At 36.1% G+C, this 26,169-nt stretch overlaps 1 protein-coding gene across 2 annotated transcripts in view; it reads left to right on the forward strand.

Annotated features, from left to right (window-relative positions):
- Positions 1-261: 261 nt before the first annotated feature.
- LOC117109947 (NT-3 growth factor receptor-like) overlaps positions 262-26,169 on the forward strand; it is a 60,144-nt gene continuing 34,236 nt past the window's right edge. The window contains exon 1 of one of the 2 annotated variants that reach the window (XM_033252458.1): positions 262-1,439. In XM_033252458.1, the coding sequence (XP_033108349.1) occupies positions 1,246-1,439 (194 nt within the window). In that variant the 5' untranslated portion in view covers positions 262-1,245. The remainder of the gene's footprint in view (positions 1,440-26,169) is intronic. The other variant, XM_033252449.1, reaches the window with a different exon arrangement.

Consider the following 26,169-nt stretch of genomic DNA (forward strand, 5'->3'; position numbering starts at 1 on the left):
TTTGAGTGCAGCCCTCGGTGTTAGATCAAAAATTCACTTTGGCCATCCGACCGATTTTTATGCCCAACTTGTGTAGGAATTACTAATGTAATGCATAAACTATCGACACTAGAGCTACAATATTTTAGATATAGCGCCCTCAATAAAAATGAATTATCACAAAGAACTCATTAGATGCCCTTGAAAACGCACAACTAGGGAATCCTGTGTGTGACGTCACTTCATAATTTCAAGCAATGCTCAATCGGGGCGAATAAAACACTGAATTATTAAATTAATGTGCTCTGCAGATTGTCCCGTGTTTAGGCAAGCGATACACGATAGTTTTTGTTGGGTCTTAACGGGGTCTCCAGCATCGGTAAATTTTAGAGAGCATTCGATAGGCACCGGCATTGCAAATAGGAGAACGCACGGAAATCAGTGGTGAAATAAAACAACAAAGCCTAATTTATTTATCTGGGATTTGCTGAGTGTCTTTTGTCTCGACGAAAGATGTACGCTTCGCGGAGTTAGTGGGAATGCGATGGTCAGGTTGCCGACTTCAAAGACATTGAGTGCTTCGCTCTGGTAAGCTGTACGGAACATATCTAGCGTGAATTTGCCGGCAAATCTTAGTAATAATACTATTCATATTGTGCAATGCACCGCGGAGATTTGTCTTTCCATGCAATTCATCGCAACTAAAAAAAAGTCAGTTTTACCGGCAACTTCCAAGCAGTGTCATTCTTGCCTGAAAATCGTCGGCACTTTTGTTGAACGCACATTAAATTATGAAATATTTCGCATAAAAGATTCTTTACAGCCGTTTATCCAGGGTTTTTTGTGGTAGCATTTATGCTAAGAAGGCGAGGTTGTTACATGAAATACGTTTATCTACTTTCCTATTCAACCCTGTAATAATCATTGTGATTTCAACGCCGTACGATTAGTAGAAAAACAATGCACCAGACTCTATCTACAAGGACAAATACATTGAATTCAAGCAGTCTTATTATTTAGCATAGAGACACCGTACGTAGCGCACTGTCATGTATTATTACTGCCCTTGGACAACACTTGATTGAATTGACTGGAAAAATATATTCTGCGGCTTGTCATACCTTCTGAAACAATCTATGTAACGACTAATGACAATGATGTCGCAAGGAAACTACTAATTCATTAGGATATTGGCATTTCTTCAGATTTTTGGCCTAAGCCTAGGTGTTCTTATTGGAGTATTTTTACGCGTCTGGCGTAGGCAACATGGAGCGTGTACTAGGCTACGTGTTTGCCAGTTGGATTGCCAGCCTATACATGGTCACGCCTCTATCAGCCTGTCCAGAAAATTGCGATTGTCCATTGATGGAATTAAGAATTGAATGTGATGATCTCAACACACTGCCATCACTCCCAATCTTTGAGGATGACCCCGATATACATGCTTATATTGAAGAACTGTAAGTGCCATATTATTTAATTGTTTTGTTTACTGTAATTATTTTTATCACCCTTAAATCATAGCGTTACGATTGGGAATGGGACGTTTTTTTTCTTATCGTGACTAACTCCTTGGTGTCACGTAACTTGTGTGCCACTGTGTTACGCAAACACGCTCACGGAGAAACCCACGCGACACTCACTGAGGCCTACACAGAGGCTCGGGGTACACATTTTCGCAGAAATCTATTAGCATAATAGTCATAAGGACATTAGTTTATCGCAATATTTATAAATTTGAAGTGTATTTATTTTATGATCTTCATAATAAATTGCTCCCACGCCTATCTATAGTTTAAATATAAGCCATCAATCCTTTATCTAGGCCTTTTTAAGTTTGTTTTCTATCTAAAAAGAAACGACAGAGGTGGATGGCATTGCTGTCATTAAACGCTACTTAATAATTACAGTTCTCTGAAAGATTCACCCACCTTAATTAAATTCAATTTATTGGGGAAAAATCTATTTATACCGAGTGCACACGAATATTTGGTTCGTGCAAATGAATAAATAATAATAAAAAAAACAAAACAAACATGCATATTCACATCCCACCCCTTCGATGTAAACAGCTTCGCTAACTGATTGGCATGGGAACTGTTAAAACACACAAAAAATGTCAAGCATATTAGCTCTGCCCAAGAGAAAGGATAAAGTGAAGGCAATATAAAACAATTAAAGATGATTAATTTCCTTGTCCACGTATATTTCAAATTACCATGAATTAAGTTAGGTATTTTGGGGAAAATGTTCGTCAAATAAGTGAAGATGTTTAGGTCAGTCGATGCAGTGGTGAATGTCTTAGATTGTAATGTTCATAGAAATAGAAAACGCCTTTTATAAAAGGTTACGCATTTATCTATTGTAGAATCTCTAATCGGACCTGTTCGTCTCTGCCATTATGTCTGCAATGGCTATTGGTTATTATTGATCAACTGTGACCTAAGTAATGAAATTATCAGGCCTATGTATTTGTTATTCACACGCATTTTCACTCATCAATGTATTACGTCATACAATTGCCTTATTAATGTGCGAATACAAAATGCACGTAATATGTCCGTGGTAGCTGGACGAACAACACGTGGCGCTACATCAACGTCTGTGTTTATTTCGTGTAATTTTGTAATTTCATAATAGAGTTGTGTTGGCATTCTGGGGATAAAACTTCCAGGTGGAAATTATCTGGTATTGCAGAAGAGACCCCCCTCTCACACATTTAATATAACAAAATTACACATACAGTACAAATCGTATCTTAAAGTGACATTCCCACGAGTTCATGATTTTTTTTATCCCACGTTAATCCTTTTTTGTGCCTATATTTATTAAAAATTGTAAACGTCCTAATAATGTCTCCACCTTGTGATTGGCTATAATGTAGCACGCGCGTGATACCAGTGTACGCACCGATACCATGCGATCAATCTGGACTGTCAGTTTTACTTTATTCATAATTTGATTTATTGTCACCATGTGATTTATCGTATTTTAAATGTCTGCATAGAAAGAATAATTGTACGGTCATTTAAACAGGAAATATTTGCGCATAGGCCTACTTGTTCTATGAAAGAGCGCGGATCCAATGTGACCCCGTTCTCTATATCGTGTCACGTAAATTGAATCGCATTTCGAATCGCAAAATTGTTCAACATCAAAATGATTTCCTCTGCAGCATACATACGATTCAAATATCTATGTGTCGCCGAGGAAATACATTAATCCGATCTCGTAGCATAGATCAGAAGACGTAATTTGCATATCAACGTGACCACGCCTCATATGCTGATTTATTGGAGGAACATCAATAGCAAAGTGTAATATTTACTAAGTAGTGTTGAACAAATCCGAAATAATGGATTCAGAAAGACAAATTCATGCGAACAGTCAGGAAAAATATCAAGTATACTCTTCAAGAACCTTTCTGAAAAAGACTTGCGCAGAATATTTCAACAACAAAATTACAAGACGACGTCATTACCTCGTGCATTCTGCTGTACATCATTGTGCCGTGCTGGAATGTTGTATTTCTTCTGTTTTCCACTTCTTCCCTTTGATTCATGTTAAAACAATGTAAATATTAAAACGAATTGTTTCTCTTCGATTCTAAACTTAACATCGGGTTGAGTCTAAAATCAAATAGACAGTGATTTACTGCACTGTGGTCAAAGGGCCTACATGTGGGTATGGTATATTGAGGCCTGTCGCGTGGCATAATCGTGTGGTTAGAACATTTAAGCAAGTATATACAATAACATAACACATACAGTAACTATATTCAATAAATATAATATAATAAATATTCATATTTAATCCTATATAAACACAAACTCGTACATGTCAATAGTAGGGGGTTTCTATTTTATGAAACTTAGCAATACTTGAGTGACATAACTGTCTACATACAATCCCGTAGATTGACGGGAAACATCCTCAGTCACGCGATATACAACGTCTCCATCCGCGTCATTCAAAGTCATATTCTGGATGTGGTGTAAAAGAAAGGAAAATCAAAAACAATTGGAGCAGATAACAATATGTTGGTGCGAATGCCACAAGCTTTCTAATGCTAAGAAAGAATTTTCTCTGCTAAAGGTTCCTATCACTTTTGTGAAAATTCATTTAAATGTAAACCCGTTTTTTAAAAATCATACCTTATAATATTATTATGTATTTGATTTTGACCATTAACTTACTAGCAAACTGGGGTAGACATTATTCGGATTTGGCAAAAGAAACACGTCCGCCTCATCAATTTTCTTCCCGGATAGGCCTAGGTAATAAACTAATCACTTTTTATGGGGCCTACCAAATAAACATCCGCTGTGTCTAACCAATGATTAGGTTATGTTGTAATTGACATCATTCAGACCCCAAGTGCATTACGTCATCCTTCACCTATGACGTTTTTTGCATTTATTTTTTTTTATAGCAACAATAGGTATTGAAGACATATATATTGCATTTGTCTGTAGAGTTTATTTAACTGTCGTTAACCTATAGCGATCGGACTAAGGTCAGTGATGTAACATAATTGACAACGCTGTGAGATAGAATTGTTATTACAACAACACAGTGGCAACAACAACAACAGTAACAACAATAATGATGATAACGATGATGATGATAGTAATGATAATAAGCCGAATGTTATTAATGTGCTATGTGATCCTCGTCTTCTCCGTATTATAATTTTAGTCTTCTTTATCAGCAACAGAATCATTTTAATAATATTATCAAAACAACAGTGTCATCATCATTAACGTCAGAGTCTTCATCACCATCCTCATCATCATTGACATCATCACATCATCATCATCACTTTTATTTTCGACATCGTAGGTACCATCATCATCATCATCGACATCATCGTCATCATCATCCTTCATCGTCGTCAGCTTCATAACACCTTCATTTATGGAGCAGTGTGTGGTAAGGTTATCAGTGCGCATCTATGCTTCTATGCTGTACTATTATTTATCAATATAGGCAGGGAGCAGTCATATACTGTACTTCATGACTGATAAAAAAAATCAACATTTTTAAGATATCCTAAACCAGGATACTATAATCAGATGAGACAAATATTGATTTTAACGGTTTTGTATAGAAATAGAGGAGTGATAATCGATACAGTTCGGGGTCTCGACCCTTACAAATCCCGCAACAGTCACTGCATGTCCTGCTATTGTGATGGGAACACAGTGAGTATAGAAGAGTTGTTACATTGCGTCCGATTTTGCTTCCTCTCCAGGCTGGAATTCAATCTCTGTGAGACCCTTGTAAAAAGGGCTAATTTTGAATGTAGGGGATGAGTAAAAAATAGGGCCTAATACAGTAAAGGGAATACATTTATGAATGTGCCTATACCGTGACGTATGAACCATAATACTGGTAATATGGGAACATCCCATGAAGTTTACCTGAAGAGTAAGCCTATTGAACGGATGATACTAATGATGGTCCTAAATAGGTCAAACGGAATAACTACGGATATACATACTATTTTTATATTAATTATACTGAAATGTAATTTAATCATTTGAAATTGAATCTTGTTAAGTATGGTGTTGTTTTTTATTTTTTATTACATGTACAAGGAAAGTGATGTGATGCCAATGTTTATGTTTCTACGTCGTTTCAGCCCTTGCTGTTGACTAAGTTTACACCTGTGTCTTTATACCGGAGTAAACAAAAATTAAATGAATAAATACATTAACGATGATCTTAAATATTAGGTCAACTTTTTCGAAATTGTTGCCATTAGTCAACGATTATTCTATAACAATGTTAAAAAAAAAAAACGGATATGAATTTTCCGTTACGGAATTAATATTCCATAGAAATGTTACTAAGCGGAACGAACCTTCTGCAACCTGTTTCATAATCAATAAATTAGTCAGTCAGTCAATCAATAAATCAATCAATCGTTTCATTTATATGACGCCATTCAAACAGTCGTTCCTCGTGGTGCCGTTCCAAAAAAAGAAGAGATTATTGAAGAAGGTGCGTCTTGAGTGTGACTAGAACTGTGAAGGTGATTGTTTAGGCCAATGTTCAGAGGAAGTTTATTCCAAAGCCTTGATCCGGCAGTCAATCAATAATATAGGCATAATATAATATAATATAATATACAGTAATATAATATAATATAATAATCAATCAATAATATAATGATATGAATATTCCATAACAATGTTACAAAATATCCGGAACGAATTTTCCATTACAATTCCTAAGTATGGAATGAATATTACAGAATGATCCTAAAAAACGAGGCAACAAATATTCCATAGCCTTTAGCATTATTTCAAAATATCGAGAACGAATTTATGACAATCTTCCGAAATATTAGGAACAAATTTTCTATTACAATTCCTAAATATGGAATGAATATTACAGAACAATGACCCTACAAATTAGGCAACAAATATTCCATAACAATATTTCAAAATATTGGGAACCAATTTTCCATTACAGTTTCCTAAAAATTCAAGGAATGAATATTCCATGGTAGCGTTACATTTAGGGAATGAATCATACAATTTGACCATTCACGGAATGATATAACACAATGACGTGAAAATGAACATGTTTCACGCATTGCTAGTCAAGGGTTATAGGCTAATATTGCTAAAGAACGCCGTTCGTAATATAGCGTGGGAATGTGTGACGGCCGTACGTAACATTTTCCAATTCCATAAGCAGAAGAAAATATGTTTTATACCATATATATATATATATATATATGGGATGATGATAAAGCATGTGTGCGATTATCAATGATTTGATTCAAATGGGACGCAGTTCGAATCGCGTAACAATCACCCAAGCAAAACAGGAAAATATCTTGTAACTTTCATATTCTTGTGGTATGATCCTAAAGGTGTAAGTAGGCTCTGCTTTTAATTTTTTGGGGTCATTCTCTAAACGACCCTCGGAATACGAAAAATGGCCCTCTTTACACTCGGACCGCTCCCTATCTACCGGTACCTCCGGATCACACGAGGTTCCCGGATGATAACAAGGTAATACCTTTTACTGTAATGACGAATATAAGACACTGCGTTTGGTTTTAATTACATGTTAGTGTAACGTAATGGTAATGTGTTCCCTTTTACCCGTACCCTAACACATTAACGCACCTGGTTGGGTGGCAATTCTTAACCAACACAGACTCTCAGGGGAGAGTAAGGCTGGTTGCTCTTTGTGCAATAATGTTAAAGTAATGATACTGGGTGCAATGAGACGGAATCAGTACGTTTGAGATAGAGTAATTAAAAACTGGACTATAAATCAGCTAATACTGTATAGAGGATTTGTTATTATAATGATTATGATAACGATTATGTTTACTGCGGATACTGTAGGTTGTAGAAACAATATTGTTGCTATTGTTATTATCGTTACGGTATTGATGATGTCTGAGGATGATGGTGATCATAAATAGTAGCTTTGGTATAGAGAAACACCTCCACTTTAATTAAAGCTGATGGTGATGGCGATGATGTTATATGTATTTGATTTCCTGTATTAATGCGATTAAATTAATTCTTATTTAATTATACATGCCCTGTTTAGCAATTATTTAATTAGTAAACATATGTATGTCTGAAAGAAGCTTTTCATTTCTTCGCGTACACGCAAATGTCTAATTTGAATGCGATTGGTTGTGCTCAGTTCATTGAATCGTGTTCACATTGAGTTACAGTTGAATGTGACGTCACTGATTTAATGCGTTTAATTGAACTTGTCACAAATCTTTTTAATTCAATATCGGCGACTGTGAAAGCTAGTTATCAAGTTGTATACATCGTAACAATTTCACTACCTATCTTTGTTGATTTGCGTTCAAAACACTAAGATACGTACTACAGATAAATTATTGTATAAAGGCATTCGAAAGCCCATCTTAATATCGAGATGTCGGTCAATCTACGGACAAGGATAAGAATACAGTCGATTGATACAGCTCCAGCAGACGAATTGTCTCAACGATAAGGTTGGATAATTCGTCCCATATTTCTGACATTTTCACATGCATTAACTTGTCTTCCATAGGGCGAATCTGTCTATGTTTATGCAGGTTTTATGGGATTAACTACTGGTATATCAATATTAATATAAAGCGGATTCGTTATATTGTCAACGGTCCCGTGAGAACGAATTGTGTCCTCTAATCGCAGTACCTTATGCCCAAAAAGTGATATGTATATTTTAACTTACTCTTTGTTTAAAAAAATAGGCTTATATGTAGGCCTATATTTTATTGCAACAACTCAATTAGGCTAATTACAACTTTTTTCTCTCACAATCAATTAATAATGATTGGATTAGCGTGGGAGTGATTGTGAAACGTTTGGTGGTTTCCATAAAATTGCTACACGCTATCGCCGACAGTCGCCTACCAGACAGTTGTCTGACAGATTGAACCTGGTTCAACTTTGCCGATTACGTTGCAGACGAATCAGGGTGCATTGCTAGCTGCCCTGACGCAATCGGGAAGGCACCCCGATTCGTTTGCAACGCAGTCGGCAAAATTGAACCAGGTTCAACCTACCCGACAACTGTCGGCGACTGTCGCCGATAGGGTGAGCGATTCTATGAATACTGAGCTTTATAGAAGAACGATAAGTGGTTGGGAGTCTTTACACAAACGAATTCAAGCAGATTTGGAAGCAGTGGTTGGATACAAAAATCGAGTGATCAAATACTAAATAGAATTTACTAGTGAATTTTGAGAAAACTGTGTAGTGCAAGCACTATATATTGAGCTTATTAATCACGGAGCTAGCTCCATGTTGTAATTGACCACATTGACAGAATTTTATAAGATATGATGATAATGATGTAATTATGATGATCATCATTGTGGCCAAGCATAATACTGATGATAATTTTAATGAAAATAATGATTTGGATAAGGATATTGGTACATGAATATTGAAAAATACAAATATTTTATTTAATTAAATTATAGTTGCACGATACCATGCTATCTTCTGTCTTATGCACACACGCATATATACCTATGATGTCTGCATAGGTTAGTAGTCTATTCTAAAGACACATAAGTATGTCTGATGATGCGCGCCTGCGGAGAAATATTGCTGCGAGTTTAATGTTCTCATTAGCACTTATGTATACATCCGCATATTCATTGCACACAGAAAACAACGATTCTGCCTTAAACAACGAGGGTAATAAAACTCTACATTTTGCCGTTTACGATATTATGATTATTACATGGTACAGCGAAGATCATCATCATTAAAAATGTACACTGCCGTACAATCTAATCACTGTGACTCATTCTGTGGGATTTTAACCCCGTATTGGGTCGGAATATGTAACGACTGTAAGTGATAAGGGTATCTTTGGAATAATCTTAATCGCAGATGATCCTCATTGGATTAACTGGGAGTAAATTGTAGAAGGTCCTGGAAAACAGAATGACTTAGGAAAGTTAACGTTTTCCGTGGGATGATTGGTAAAGACGACTGTAAGCTCAGGTATATAACCCTTGTTATCGTTACGGATCATTTTTTGCGAATCTCAACGTTATCAATGTCTGCATACAAGTCTTTTACGTTACCGTTATGCAAAATTTCTAGGTCAGAAGTTTATTCCTTGCTCTTCACCTACTTTCATATGTATTCTATCGATGCTCGTTTCGAGTCTCTAGGTTCAGTGACAGTAGCAGTGTTGTCAGGAATATCCTATCGCCCTTATTCTTTCCATGGCTTCAGCAATTTATATTTATCACCATATTATATAATTTAAGTAGGCCTATAAATATATATTAGGCTATTTTATATCCCTATATATTTATATATAGTATGTCTATATATATATATATATGTATATATATATATATATATATATATGTGTGGGTGTGTGTGTGTGTGTGTGTGTGTGTGTGTGTATACATCTTCATCAAAGAAAGGTAAATAAAATGTTCGAATGATGGTACATCATGCAGCATCGCTCTCAATGAATGATGTCCTATAATACATCGTGTTAATGGCTATCATGATATACGGTATATATATATATATTATATATATATATACATATACATATATATATATATATATATATTATATGATACTCAAAAATTAGTCATGGCACATTACACTTTCATTTTATAAAGATGAAACTTAATACATCAATTAATTCAATATACAAAAACTTCATCAAACTTATATAATACACATTTATATATTATAGTATGGTATATAATATATTCATATATAATACATATATCATATATATATATATATGATAAACATTTATAATACAATAAAAACCAATATAAGATGATATGATGTGATGTGATATAATATAATTATATATGATACGATATCATGATATGATTAAGAAGCGTACTCTCGTTGAATTTTTGGTGTCACGTGTCTTGAGATGAATGATGGGCCTGGCGGATTTAGTCACACTTCGATGATGAAGTGTTGAAATTATTAATTAAGCACTTGATTTATCTTCTTAATAATTCTGTTGATCAATGAGTAAAATTTCCTTGGTAAACGGTGCATACAATAATAACATTATAAATATAGTAAGACAAAAATTCCTACATAGAGCTGGTTATTTAGGCTTAGTGCCCATACATTGGCCTACTCTAGCTGAATAGTCAGTTGTATGAGTGAAAGTGTCCCGGAGTTGGATCTGCGCGTGTAGATAGTTCTCCGTGGTCTAATGAGTATGATACTCGCCTTGGTAGCGAGAGGTTGCAGGTTCGAATCCCACCACAGACATTTTTGTTTCATACGTCTGAATAAAGACACTTTTCGTTAAAGGGCTACATGACTAATACGATTATAACATCTTGTCGCTATTCGAGGACTTATTATATATACATTTTCTTCGGGGTTTTCTAGTTGCTGTGGCTTGTGAGAGTTAACAAGAAATATGGACCATGTCCACACTTCCTTATTATAAAAATGATCCTTGTTCTTTGGCCTGTTTTGGAAAAGTGGGATGAATGTCATTTTCTTAAAATGGATACTTTTTATTGATTCGTTTTTTGAGTGGATAAGCCGAAAACGACTAAAATAATAATATTGAAGACATACAAAGCCTTTGATCAAGTCTATCTTCGCCTAATACTGAAAATCCTTGGAAAAGGTTTTACGTGTTTTAATCCAGATTCATCAATGGTTTAGGCCCTACACTACGCTTACGCCTATATAGCATTGGTCTAGCTGTCTTTAATTGCCTTACAAAATGTGTGGCTAACCAAGGTTGTTGTTTACGTTGTTTGGTAATTCAAGGATGTACAGTATGGCAGCCTTGGTCAACTTGTTACCTGCCCGTCAATTTGCATGAAACCTCAAGGGTAAACTGTGTGTTCATGGTATTACGTAATACAGCTTTAGAATATTTGTTCAGGTACAAGACAACTCAGATTTCTGTAGGTATGTACGAAGTTTTTCCTGGTAATTCGCTGAAAATAAGAAGCCATAGTGATCACTGTGTCAATGTATATGGCATTGCCATACCGTAATACAAAACTTCGACATCTGAGAACACAAGTAATATTTATGTACTACATATAAACCAGTGGATCTAGAGAGAGGGGAGGGTCGGGGCACTGGAGGATGCCCGTCGTCACCACACTCCCATAACTTTAAAAAAAAATGTAAAAATTAGATTTTGGAACAGCGTTCCCACTGTTGAAAATCATGTAAAAACGCCCTTAAACCACAGCCATACAGATTCTTGTAACCCGACCTAAAGTGTTTTGCCCTAAACATATGGTCCACCGAAGACGTCGTTTTCCCAGTTAGTTAATTACATTATGTTGCACATTTTGCGGGCCATACATGCTTTGGTGCGAAAATTGTTTTCTAGCTTTCTGTATTTAAAACGTCTTTAATTAGCGTCTTTTCTATGTTAAAAAATATGCGTTGAAGTACAGCGTTAGTAAATATTATTCGCTCCGTCAAGGTTATTTTTTAATGAAACTATATTCTCGCAAGGCTGCTAACCCAAAGTCATTGTCCTCCATACTGCTGTCAACACATGACTCATCATCAATGATATGTTACTTATCCATTGAGCCACATATCGATTTCGTAATATGTACGCATGTATTGAAGACTTAACCGGTACAGAATCATCCAGCGTATATCAGAATGCGTAGTAGGGTTACTCGCACAAACGTGTGATTTATATAAATACGTAACCAATATGACACTACCATCAAAAGAGCAGTACATCGGTCAACAGAAAGTATGAATAATCAAATGTATGATTATCGGGTTGTTGATTATCGCCGATAATCTCGAAAAAAATTAAGTCGGTATAAAGGCAGTGTATTCCGGTTTTTCTTGAAATGTCAAAGTTAGGCGCAGCCCTCAATGTTCAATAAAACAAAAATCACTTTTACACCCTCCAACCTATTTTTATGCCCACCCCTGTTTTATTCCCACTATCTAACGCTTTATTTCTCAACTATTTATGCTGTACTGTACAACTGTATTATCCATTTTAAGCGTTCTTCTTGGTTTTCACGAGGATTAATTTCAATAATATTTTGAAATACACAACCTTCGAGTTTTAACAAGACAAAAAATTAAAGATTGCATTAATGGGATTCTATATTGGATTATACATTTAATAATTAAGTTATTAACTTCCAACGTCTATTAAACATTGAGTTCCTTAGCAATAATATCAGTCTACCATTTTTTTTCTCCTTAATTGTTGCAGTAAGTAATGTAAAATTTAAAAACCATTAAGGCATTTCTGATATAATTAGGTAGGCATATATTATTATTATTATGAGAACGGGTGAATTTACTGAAAAGAATTATTTGATATGGTGGTGTTGCGATTGCATATACACCATGGAAGTATACCGCCATATGTAGGCCTATGTACGTAAGTCGTAAATATCTAGGACGATATTTGAATGTTATTTTATTAACAAAAACATAACATAAACAAATACTGAACAATCAAAACGATCATTTCTGAGCTGAGAACACCATAGAAAATCGGGTCGCTGTAACAAAAACGTCTGGGTCCCTCATCAACTCAGTTTAGAAGTATTATATATACTTTATGGAATATAATAATTGTTATAAGCCTATATTACGAAAACATTTTACATACATACATATATATATATATATATATAATATAAATCAAGATAGCCGTTAACACTGTTAAATTATATAATAATCATCAAACAAAGGAAAATACAGTGTTAGAATAAAGAACATAATAGTACATCGTGTAGCATAGCTCTCAACGAATGTAGTCCTGTAAATAAATGAATAAAGAAATTGTGTAATAAAATGCCTCTGGCGGGACTCGAACCTGCTAACTCTCGCTGTCAAGACGAGCGTCATAACCATTAGACCACGGAGGCTTCATGGTTGAACAGATTCAAATACCACCAGATGCACTCCATTACACAATAAATACGGCTAGGAACAAATAGTTGTATATAATATAAATCAAGATAGCCGTTAACACTGTCAAATTATATAATAATCATCAAACAACGTTGTGTTTACATATAAACACAATTGAGTTCTTTAGCAATAGGTGATTGACTGTCTATAATATATATATATATATTATATATAGGCCTATATATACATATAGGCCTATATAGATTATATCATTACATAGTTGTCTCATATTTTATCTAGTACGTATGCTATCGTTAACCCTCCGTAAAAATATGATGTCGCACAAGAGATATACTGAGCATAAATCACTTTACGAAAATGCAGATATATGAATCATAGGGCAAGGACATGCCTAACAAAATTTTGGTCTATTGGAAATTAGCAAATAAAATTAATATTGAATTGTTTTAAAATAGGAAATAATACAAATATATATGTCATTGAGTGGAAAAAATTGAAGTACAGGCCTCACTCCAATTAGAGACCACTCTGGGGACTGGGGTCTTTATAGTTTTTAGCAGTTGTGGTCTTTTATTTTAAAAAAATATTTTTTTATTTGAATTTATTTGAGACCGCAGAAAGGTGAACTTTAATTGGAGGAGTCTTAAATTAGGGGAGGCATATAGTGATATGTTGTACGATAGACTGATGTGTGATTAAGTTTAATTTGCTGATTATTCAAGTTAATTTGGGTTGGGGGAAGTTTTCTATTTGCTTATTGTAACATGATGTTGGTACTGTGTGATGTAAATACCGCTGTTGTTAATGATGTATTGTTTGCTTACACTCATCGCCTTTAAGCTCCGCATCAATGGCGCTCAGGTGGTTTTCCAATGAAAATGTCCTTGGGTTAAAGAAGATAATTATAAATTACCATTAGGCCTACATACGGGGATATCATAATAAATGTTTACGAACCGACTTGGTTTCTTTTTTACTGTATTTTAGGAAGATGTTCGTCCCTTTGAATTTCTTTTAATTTTGGATATCGTAATATATTTTAGCTTTTGGTACGTTACAAAGTATTTTTTCAACAATTGAGATCTCACATAGCAAAAGAATGTTTCCGTTCTATAACTACTCATTTGTTCCTTTTTGTTATAGCTAATGAGATACGGTAATATGAACATTTTCATCCGGACATTCCTATTAGAAATGTTCGTACACCGTTAATATTGAGCACGAGGCTAGTACTAGGATACGAGTATAAACACTTTGAGGTATTAATTAATATGTTCGCTCTGTTAATATAGTTGAGACCGGATAGACGGTCAGCCGAGCAACGTAACGATGCATCTAAGCGAATTGTATTTCACTTTATTTCCCAACATCAATAATCACCCTAAAGTTGTGCAAGCTCATTGTTTAATACTATATAAGCCTAGTACAATGCGATGTAGATTGTGTGTTATTGTTATCTGTTGTTGAGCCGGGTTTATCCACCTAGTCTAAATTAGGCCATTATGGCTACGTTCAGACTTAGAGATAAGCCAGGCTTGAGTTAAGCCCGGCTTAACTTTGCCGGGCGTTCAGACTAGCAGGATTAGCCAGGCGAGAATTTGCATAATAATGAACCGTAACCAGGAAACGTGTTTCAAAACATCGCTCGCGAAACGTACGCTCGCTCACAGCGTACGAATTGAATGCTGATTGGTCATTTTGTCACCCGAAGTCAATGCAAGACCCCCCGCAACGATTAAAGCCCGGCTTAGAAAAGTTAAACACGGTAGCGCGCCAGGCCTAGTTACTATAGGAACACAGCCCGGCCTGAGATAAGCCACCTAGTTCAGACTGGCAGGTGGATAAACCCGGTGAGTTGAGCCGGGTTTATCCACCTAGTCTGAACTAGGCCTTTAGAACAGTGCTGACAGATGTGTGGCTACGTTCGTTCAGACTTGGAGATAAGCCAGGCTTGAGTTAAGGCTAGAAACACAGCCCGGCTTCAGATAAGCCACCTAGTTCAGATAAACCCGGTGAGTTGAGCCGGGTTTATCCACCTAGTCTGAGGCCTAGTTCGCGAGCAATGTTTTGAAACACGTTTCATGGTTACGGTTCATTACTATGCAAATTATCGCCTGGCTAAACCCGCTAGTCTGAACAAATTTAAGCCGGGCTTAACGTTTAGCCGGGCTTAACTCAAGCCTGACTTATCTTCAAGTCTGAACGTAGCCTGAACTTGGCCTGTATGTACTTCCGCTGCGTAATGGTACGCGTTTCCGTTTTGAGAACGCGCGTCACACCTGCGCGCACCACGCGCTTCCTGTGCGTCACCTTAATACTTTTTAGTTACTTGGTTACATCCGCACATAAACAACTCACGACACGATGTTGCTGGTAATATAACACACCTAAATAGATCCCAGGCATTTGATTGGTTATTTTCCCCCATTTCATCACTCATTATAAAAATGTTGTTCCACCGCAGGAGTGGCACCAGCGGGGGAGACCGGGGAGCGGGGCAGGGCCCCCGTCGGGGAGAGCTGCCCCCCCCCCCGTCGGGGAGAAAAAGCACAATTCGTCGGGGAGAAAAAAAATTATATGTATTTTCTACATATCAGTAGACTATAAAATCGATTAAATAAGCCTTTGAAACCCCTAAATTGTCAAAATTTTCGGGACCACCAGGACCACTTTCGAAATCTTTTAATCGAGAGCTCGACCACGCCCACTCCCCCCCCCCCCCCCCCCCCCCCCCCGTCGGGCAAATCCTGGTGCCACCCCTGTTCCACTGTGCATTTTTCCTCCAGTATTGTCCATTGCAAGTTGCCTATGGATACGAAATGACTTCAACCTAAAACAATATTTTGGTTGGTTAAACAGGCACTGGACTGACTTTCTGGAAGATTAAATTAATGAACTAACGTCACGTCACCTATAACCAGACAGTAGGCCTACTTCTCGCTGAACTTTTAGCGGTGTGCAATGTATCGGAGATTTTGTGTACTCAGGGAGCTGTTATGGTTCACTGTAAAGTAGTTTAATACCGTGAATAATACCGCAAAACTAGCTCAAATTTTTGCAAAATCTGTGCGGAATTCTGTTCTTTTTTTCCGAAATGCCCGGATGGATTTCTAGCCTAGGCCTAGCTAGGGCCTACGTTTTAATTAGCGCGGAGGATAGGCCTAGACTAGGCCAAACCGATTCAAGCAGATGGGCTCGCGGGCCCGAGGGTGGGGTGAAATGTTGGTCCGCGGCCAGGAAAGGCCTATAACCTATTTCCACGCATAAATTTTCCAGTCTGGGATACTCGCTTGAAAGATGGTCAACTGACAAGGATCTATTTACGTGGGTTATAAAACAAATAATGAATTTTTTGTATTCGTGCAATGGAAAGAATATTTTCATCGTTGAAAGATTGACTTCCTTTCAGCTCATGAAAATATTCTTCCCATTGCACTCATAAGCATTCATTATTTGTACGATATACTATCGAATTGATTGATGGAAGGTGGTCGTACTTATATTCAATAAACACAGGACAACATTTAGTAGGCTAAAAATTGTCACGAATGATAAAAATATATCCAATACCGCAATTAGACCTATTGTTCGCCTTTAGTAGTACGTGCCAATTGTTGAACTGTGGGTCGAAAATCTACGAATACATAATCATTTGGAACATCAATACTGTATGGATAAATGCAGTATCCAGCGCGCTATGATACAATGTTCACTTAGTATCCATTTAACATCTGGGACTGAGGCAAAATTTACGAAGCAAAAATAAACCTCATGGCTCTGCTTAACCCGACCGCGTAGTAGTGCGCGTAATTACGTGCAAATTTGAATCTATTATGGATAAAAATAAAAAAAAAAAGCCCACTCATATGTAGGCTACTTTTTAAGTCAATTAGGAAAAGAACACAATTTGTACTGAAAGTCAAGACGTGATTAAACATGCCGGTGAAATAGGCATTCAAAACACTTTACTAGGAAACTATTTTCCCGGGCTTGTTTCTTTCCCGTTTAGGCCTAAGCATACTTAATATGATTTACATAAGCCGCGATTAAAGTTGCTTCTCATCACTCAGATCGCAATTACGTGGCGGCCATATGTCGAGGTAACCTCATATCTGATTCTGACTCAATCGTCAGAGACGATAGACAATCTTGCAAAACCTCTAATATGTTCACATTTTGAATGGACACATTAACTGGCGCCATTTTGCGAAATAGAGATGCGTAACATTATTAGTCAAGGCCATGTTTTATAATTACATTCTTATTTAACGGACTGTATACAGACAATACTGCTTTAGCGTGTGTTTATATGGGGGGTGGGGGACGATTCTATACCATTCCCATTAATGAGATTGAATGCGTTTTTGTTTTTTTTTTATTCAGTTTCCTCAACGAACGATCAGTGGTTCAAATCACAACGGATCGTTTTTAATGACTATCCGCTCAGCTTGCCAACTATAATCAGCAGACGGCTTCGTGTACTCAAGCTAGTGGTGGGTGGCGCCAGGATTTGCCCGACGGGGCGGGTCTGAGATCGGGGGGGGGGGGGGGTGTCTCCGACGCGAGCAAATTGGGCATGGTCGGTCTTAGCTAAAAAAATTTCGAAAGTGGGCTAGGGGGTGAATCCCCGAAAAATACAACTACTTGGGTTTTCAAAGGGTTATTTAATCGATTTCAATATGTTGGAAATACATGTAATTGGTTTTTCTTCCTGAAGCGGAGCCGTTGGGGTGTGGCGCAGCTCTCCCAAGTGGGGACCCCTATCACTGGCGCCACATCTGACTCAAGGGCTCACCGAATGTTTGTAATAGGTCGTTCCGTTATATAATCAGGTTCAACTAATGTTACTTTATTACTTCTGAAGGGCAAGCTTTCCGAAATGACGATATCGTAGTGTGTCAGGTGTTAGGGTATATTTTCTTGTCATTTCATCAGGTGGTTTGGTTGAAGTATTATCGGGCATAGACCAGGTGGCTGAGCAGTAACCTGTGTTCGTCTCCCTCCTCCTCGTCATCATTATTATGATTACCATACCGTGGTACTTTATTGTATTTTCATTTCAGGTTGAGAGTTCATAATGATCAGCTCTTCCGAGTTGAATTATTGTTTCCCTCATTAAATATTGTTGAATAAATGTCACAATGGAAAGTAATTAATAAATTATTCTTCTCATCATAATCATCATCAATAATAATGATATCATCGCTAAATAATGATCATCATCACTCACAATAACTTCCTTCTATTCATGATTTAAATAAAATATCAATACTAATTGTGCACAAAATGGTAATGGTAATAATAGTTAGGCTTACTTATAAATAAACATAGACAATATTACGTTACCGATAAGCGTATAACCAGACCTACTTTTTACAGAAATATTTACCAGTATTAATACCGGATTGTTACTAGGCCTCAGTCGAAGATTTTCTTCCATGATATTCTACCTACTTCTCTGCTCAGCATTTATAAATAGTAATTTTTTCCATAAAAAATATTTAAATAATTATGGGCAGTCTAAGATGGCTTCATTATAATCGAATTTATTGGTCTATTATTTGTCATATTTTATTCAGGCTAAAGAAAATATTACTATGGTGTGATGGAGGCATGGAAGGATTGTTTTTATCCTTCGTATTTAGACCACCCATCCTTTCTACAGATGATGATAATGATACTCATTCCCCCTGCTACTTCAACCACCTCTATTTTCGAATGCGTGTTTAGTAAAACGGTGCATTATTAAGTGGAAATTGCGTTGCAGTGCTTGGTAACCCGTTCTGAGACGGAATTCACTGAGCACATTCCAAATTAGTCAGAATCTGTTGAATAATCTATCGCATTTGAAATGCTGTCAACCTCGACGGTAAGTCGAGTTAAAAGCACATTCTTAAAATCTGCTGTTTAGGCGAACATTATCATATTATACCCATTGTACGGAATGGCTGGCAGGATATCCAGTGCTGTTGTAATATGTATTCACATAGCATACCTCCTCAGAATTTCACATATTTTACTAACAAATCAGTCACTTTCTTATCTAGTCTAATTGCTATTGTTAAGGAAGCATATTCATCATCACAAATCGTCGTATGATCACGTGAATTCATTAATAGCGCGTCATCAAAATTTCTGATATTTTCACCTCGCTTGAGGTGAAAATATGATCCAGGTACGTGAAATTCATTTCCGGTAACATCATAGAAAGATGCTGTAAAACAATAAATAGGCATAAGCGTTTTGATTTTATAGAATTGTGATGTAGTTATGGAATTATTTATAATAAATTATTGAATCTTACTATTAATGGTGTGTCATAATGTCAAAACCAAACACAAAAATAATATAAATAATAACAACAATAATAATAATAATAATAATAATTATTATTATTATATTATAATTATAATACTGTAATAATAGTAGTAATAGTTGGTAGTGATGGTGATCATTATAATAGTATTAATAATACTAATAAATAATAATTATTATTAAGAATAATAATAATAAATTGGTAATGATGATGATCATTATAATAATGCTATACTAATAATATAATTAATAATAATTAATAATAATAATAATACAGTAATAATAATAATAATAATAATAATAATAATAATAATAATAATAATAATAATAATAATAATAATAATGCCTAATCTTATGGTGGCGATGATAACACGATGGTTGGTGATAACAATGGTGATGATGATGATGATAAAGGTGATGTTGATGATAAAGTTGTTGATAATGATAATGTTGATAATAATGCTGCTGATGATGATGAAGATGATACATACCATTTTTTTAATGACATAAGTAATTTTGTAATAATGTACTACTACTAACTGTGGTGTTTATGGTTTAGGATGCCTTTCAATGTGGTGTACAGTATATCTGCTTTTCATAGACGTAAATCTTCTGAAACCGGGTTAGTATCCGTTTCAAAAGAAAATAATATTATAATAACACGACGATATAAGTCTTCTAGAAAACATAAAATTCGAGCACTCGTATATTGATGCTTTTACTGTGGAAGTATTCATTGACCTTAGTCAATACTCTTTAGCATACATGTATTGTGGCTAGGCCAGTGGCGTTTCTGTCTTTAAGAAAGCTGTATTTCACCTATGATGTGTTGTACCATGGTTGTACTGAGGAATGCACTCTATTGATTTTTCTAAGAGTGTTCTTATTTGCTTTTCCTCGGCTCCGCGCTTGCGGAAATCCTCTTCGCATTGAATTATTTCAATTATAGCTGGGATAGCTAGGTTTATTTCGTGGACCTACGGATAAAAAACACAGCAGAACATCTAATATTATCCGTTTTTACGGCGAAGACATCAGTAAACTCGGCTTCCTCGTGGCGCACAGTGAACTCCTGACTCGCGTGAAATTAGTATAGCATTTAATTCATGATAATTTGGAATAGACATTAGTTGTGTGTATATAGGCCTATATATTATTCATATACAGTGAACAACGTTGAATTCTGTGTCGAATAATAACAAGAGTACGTATATTAATCGCATGTGATAATCATAAGCATTAATCATAGACTTTCGAAAACCTGCGGAATTTCTTGTACGATTGTCAAATCTTTCGCCAAATCGTATTACAATTTGCATCGTGTCACAAGTAATGTGTTTTATAATAATTCATTTCTTTTCATATTTTATGACGTCATAATTAATATCCTTACCTTAATGCATATATTTTTCAACCACCATTATTAGTCGTTACATTATCACTAATATTATTGCTATTATTACTATTTTTAGGCCTATTATTTTTATTATTATTGATAATATTGTTATATATTATTATAATTACCATAATAATAATAATAATAATATTAAATATAATTATCGATCAACCCTGTAATAGTTATCTGATCATCATTGTCGTTATTGTCACTATTATCGTCGTTCTTATATATATATATATATATATATATATATATATATGTTTGATATATTATGAACATAACATATACAGTCAAACTCTACAAACAATTATAAAGTGCAATAGAACCAAACGTTTCACCACAGCCAAAAAACAGACCAAATCCAAGACATCTTACATAATACCTAGGCCATAAAAGATCCGAAAATCTTAAAACAATTAATATGCCTAATAATTATCAGTCTCCTTTTCTTAGTCATCCACTCCTTCTCCTCCTCATCACCACCATCGTGTTCGTTTTTGTAGTGAGAAACCTGTGGTCAATGCTTATATACAGCAGATCATTATTATGTTGGTTATTGACCAGTGGTAACCCATCCTTAGATATGCATACTCGGCGTATGCTTAATTAGTTAGATCACTCACATGATCTTTAATTAGTGTCATGGATTAGTCAAGGTCCGATGAAATTCTGTACACCTTGGCTCGCAATTGTCACCAGGGCCTACTAACTGAATCCAGCCGTTCAGATGCTAAATTAAAACCTTGCCTTGGACTTGGCCTACAGGGTTAAATAGCTCTCTGCGTCCGCATCACATTTGGAATTGGCACGCGCTAACGTGTTTCGAGGGCTCTCTGTGGGATCAGAACCGCAGGGAAGGATTATGTAATCGCAAGGGACCTAACGGGCAAGGGACCTAAATACTCGAGGATAAACTTAATGGTTAAAAAAATATATATTAAAAAACTTAACAGGACAGGGGGTAATCCTACATTTTTTTACTGAACTGTTTAGCCTAACTCTGTCAACAAATAACGGCTACAACAAGACGAATTGCTAAAATCGACAAACGTTTAATGGTGGTTAAGATGCTTGCCTTCCACCCCAGTGTCCTAGGTTCAATTCGTGTTAAAATTACAGGAATTTTTCCTCACGTTTAGAAACAATCCAGCTAGGCCTACCTTATAGCTCCCTGGGTCACCAGCACTGCTTTATAAAGGTTCAATTTTTCCACCATGCGTATGATAAACTCATTAAGAAAAATAACATTTGTTATTGTAACTATGGAATTCAGGAAATAATAAAAAAAAAAATAACTATAACAACTGGCTAAAAAAGGTCTCAGCGGTGAAGAAATGAGCAAACACCACATGTCATGCGGAGCACATCCTATCGACGTCAAGTACAAGTACCCTCATACATCCATATGAATTGCGCGAATAATAAATAAAAGGATGCAGACATACTGTATACAAACAGTGAAAATAGGATTATAATGTTACTTCCCAAACAAAAAGGGCCGACTATATAGTAATGTACATAGGCTTAACTAAGAACGTGTAAAGATAAGAGAACAAGATCCTTAGCAAAAGGATAAATACATAACTATTTACAATGAAATAAGATTGTTAGAACCATGCATGTTGAATGTACAATACCGAAAAATCCACGAATAAGCGCCGCAGCGCTTATGAAATGTTGTGAGGCTTCAGTGCGGTACTTAGGCCAATTCGACAGCGGCGCTTTAATGGCGTGGCCATTTCCATGCCTTTTGCAATGACTGTTACCTATCTCACGTATTCCCGTAGTTCGGTAGGCCTATCATAGGCCCTACATCATCGTAAATGAACATTTATAAAGGATATGCTTTTGTCATCATTGTGTTACTTATTCATTTGAACACTGTATACATTGTATTCATTACCCTGTTTCTCAAAGTGGTTCATTACACATAGGCCTATGCACTTAAAGACTCATTCACTCGAATAAGCGCCGCGGCGCTTAATCGAGTGCGGCGCATATTCAAGGATTTACGGCTCATCAATTTTACTCCATTGACCCGGTGTCCAAATCAGGATAGAATGAAAAGTAGCCTACCGTACGAGGGCGATACACTAACACGATGAGCTGGTACATCGCTGTATCTGAATAGATTTGGTTTGTGACAAAATTAATAACTTTTAAAGGGAGGTTATTATTCACAACATTTTACAAGCATGTAGCTTTATCCCACACATAATAGTGGGCCTATTAGTAATAAATTGTATAAATAAGGGGGTGGGGTGTGGGGCATTATTGTTACGTTGAGTTGGAGCCGAGTGTTTTGTTGAGAAGGTTACTGGCCATGGTTGGCATTAGCCCACTTGATATTACTTAAAAATAAGTTGGTGAGAACTAATTTAAAGTTGGAACGAAGAAAATACCATATATTTATCAATAACATTCAGCAGAGCAACTGCAGAGACACGATGGCCCAAACGAGAAAACCATCTAAAAAGACATGTTGTTGATTTAGTGTTGTAACTTTTCAAACTTTTAAGAAATACCCTATAAACGAATCAAAATATTTGACTTTACCATATTTTTTTCGACTTACAACGCCGAAAATAGCTTAGCGGACCACTAAGTTGCCCCTCACTTGGGTCACTGTTGTGAGATAGTTGGAGCATGGAGGAATTAGTAAATCCTCCATGGTTGGATTGAAGCTCTGCTGCCACCCCTTGTCAACCGTTTTTGGGTTGATATAGGCCTCTAAAAATTTCAGCTCTATTTCAAAATAACCGTCACACATACGTACGTACACTACACGTGATATAGCAAGTAGGCCTACACTGTTCATATTTCTATAGCTGGACAGATTTTAGCTTTGCATAAAATTAGAAATATATGTATATATATAATTATATATATATATACATATATACATATATATATATATATATATACATATACATATATGCGTACATATATATATATATATACAGGCCTACGCATGTTTATTAGTCTCATTGACAACAATGAGCCTGGATCCGGTTTTTCCACGCTGTCATTAGGCCAAAAAAAGTGTTGTGTTGCCCTCCGCGACCGACCGAAATTTTCCAAAAAATCGGGTCGGCATTTTTTCTTTTTTAGAAATTTTGTTCAAGTACAAATTCGAGAAATACCATTTTGCTCGACCTGCCAGTGCGTGATCGTGTGGATCGGATACACATATTATTTTACGTTTCGAAGCCAAATAAAACTGATTTATTTTTGGTAAATTTATTTCAATATACACTTGGTTAGTATAATCCGTCAATACTGTGAATATTTTTTTGTTTGGTAAGCTTGCCATCGTTCTATTGGGATCCTACGAGCTGCGAGCCCTTAGGCATAGGGTCTTCATAATAATGACTGCAGTTTGAGGCCTATCCTTTCAGGTATTTTTAAAAAAATCTGATTGACCGACCGACCGACCGACCGACCGACCGACCGATGATTTCGATTTTTTCCATTTAAGGGCAACACAACAACATTTTTTTTTACCTTAGGCCTATATCACGTTGTATGTAAAAAAGAAACAACAGTGTAAAGTATCTGAATATGTCTGAATATTATTAAGGGTGGAAAAAGTATCGGTTAGGACTTTTGCGATCATCGATGAAAGCGGGATGGTCGTCGATGAGTGTACGAGGAGTCACATTTTTTTTATGTCCGTCATACTTTTTTCCTATTATTTAATCAAGTTTAAAACCAGTCGGTTTTCGATATGTGACTCTGTTCATGTTGTGCAGGCTGATATTATTGCAACGCAAATAGGTAATTATAGTAAGTGGTTCACGGTATGAAACGCATTCCATCGTATGGGTGCGCTTAGCACGTCTTGTAGTCACGGAAACAGAGAATGTTGAGAGATTGGTCATAGGATACTCTTGGCCGACTCGCAGATTACAAGAAGACTAAAAAAAAAAAAAGGAGGAATCAAAGCAATTCGCGTGCGTAGGTAGGGGTGAACGGTAACACGTTTTGGTTGTGATATATAGGCCTACTTCTGTAGGAAAAATACACCAGTCGTTAAAATGTACGGTACTGTATAGGCCTATAGCCATGTATATATTGTATAACGTTAAAGGTCTTCTGTCATTTCCATTTGTACAGACACCTTTACAATCCAGGCCACTGGGGTTTCGGTTTAAATCTGGTTGGGGGTCGAGGCAGTTCTCTCTTATTTTAGGAACGGGAACAACACTAGTTCTCAGCGTACCTACGAGCAGCATACAGATAAATGTTTTTATTGTGTTGTTAATAAGTAAAACCGGGCTTGTCTAACTGTTCAGTATACTAATTCGATACTGTGTATGTTTTCCGGGCGTGGCCTCGGGATCGTCGTCAGTTATCATCATAAGCAGGTCTATCACAAAATTGCGCGTGGGTAGTAATGTGCCTCTGCTCGGCTCGTAGCAAGTCATTCAGGATGAACTTTGTCAATTTCCATTAAAGTGGGGCGAATCGTCTTTTCAACACCGAATGAATCCGATCAATGAGGTGACTCGTCCAATTGATGTGACGGATCTTCCAACACATGGCTTGGTGATATAGTAAACAATATTCAAATTTATTGACACGAATTAATTAATATTCACAACTTATTCTTTGCTTTGAAGTTGATGGCGGTGTAGTCGTTCGGCCTACATCAAGCAGGAATATGTTAAGGATGGTTAATGTGTATATTTCAGGTATCAAAATGATATTCTCTCAGTTTAAACGTGTGTCCGTTTGTTGATAGCCATTACTGACGATGTCATCGGGTTCATGAATGATAATTCGAAAGCGTTACCGTAGTTCTTCCTGGTGATAGATGCTAAAGTATTACAGCTACGATATGGTTTTTGTATTGCAAACGGCATGACTCATAAAATCTTGAAATCTGTAGCTTAATAGTAAAGAAACAATTTCAGAATATAGAATATTGAACACAAATTGTATGTAAACGAATATTTTATATGTAGAAACAAGTTCAATGCCCAGTGAACTTGGCAAACCCAATCGTTTTGATATTTTAATAGGCCTGTTGTCTTGTCGCATATCACGCGTTTATAAAAAAAAACACGTGTA

The sequence above is a fragment of the Anneissia japonica genome, unplaced genomic scaffold, assembly GCF_011630105.1.
Source record: "Anneissia japonica isolate Jap-2015-1 unplaced genomic scaffold, ASM1163010v1 scaffold1511_len2985839_cov193, whole genome shotgun sequence".
Lineage (NCBI taxonomy): Eukaryota > Metazoa > Echinodermata > Crinoidea > Comatulida > Comatulidae > Anneissia > Anneissia japonica.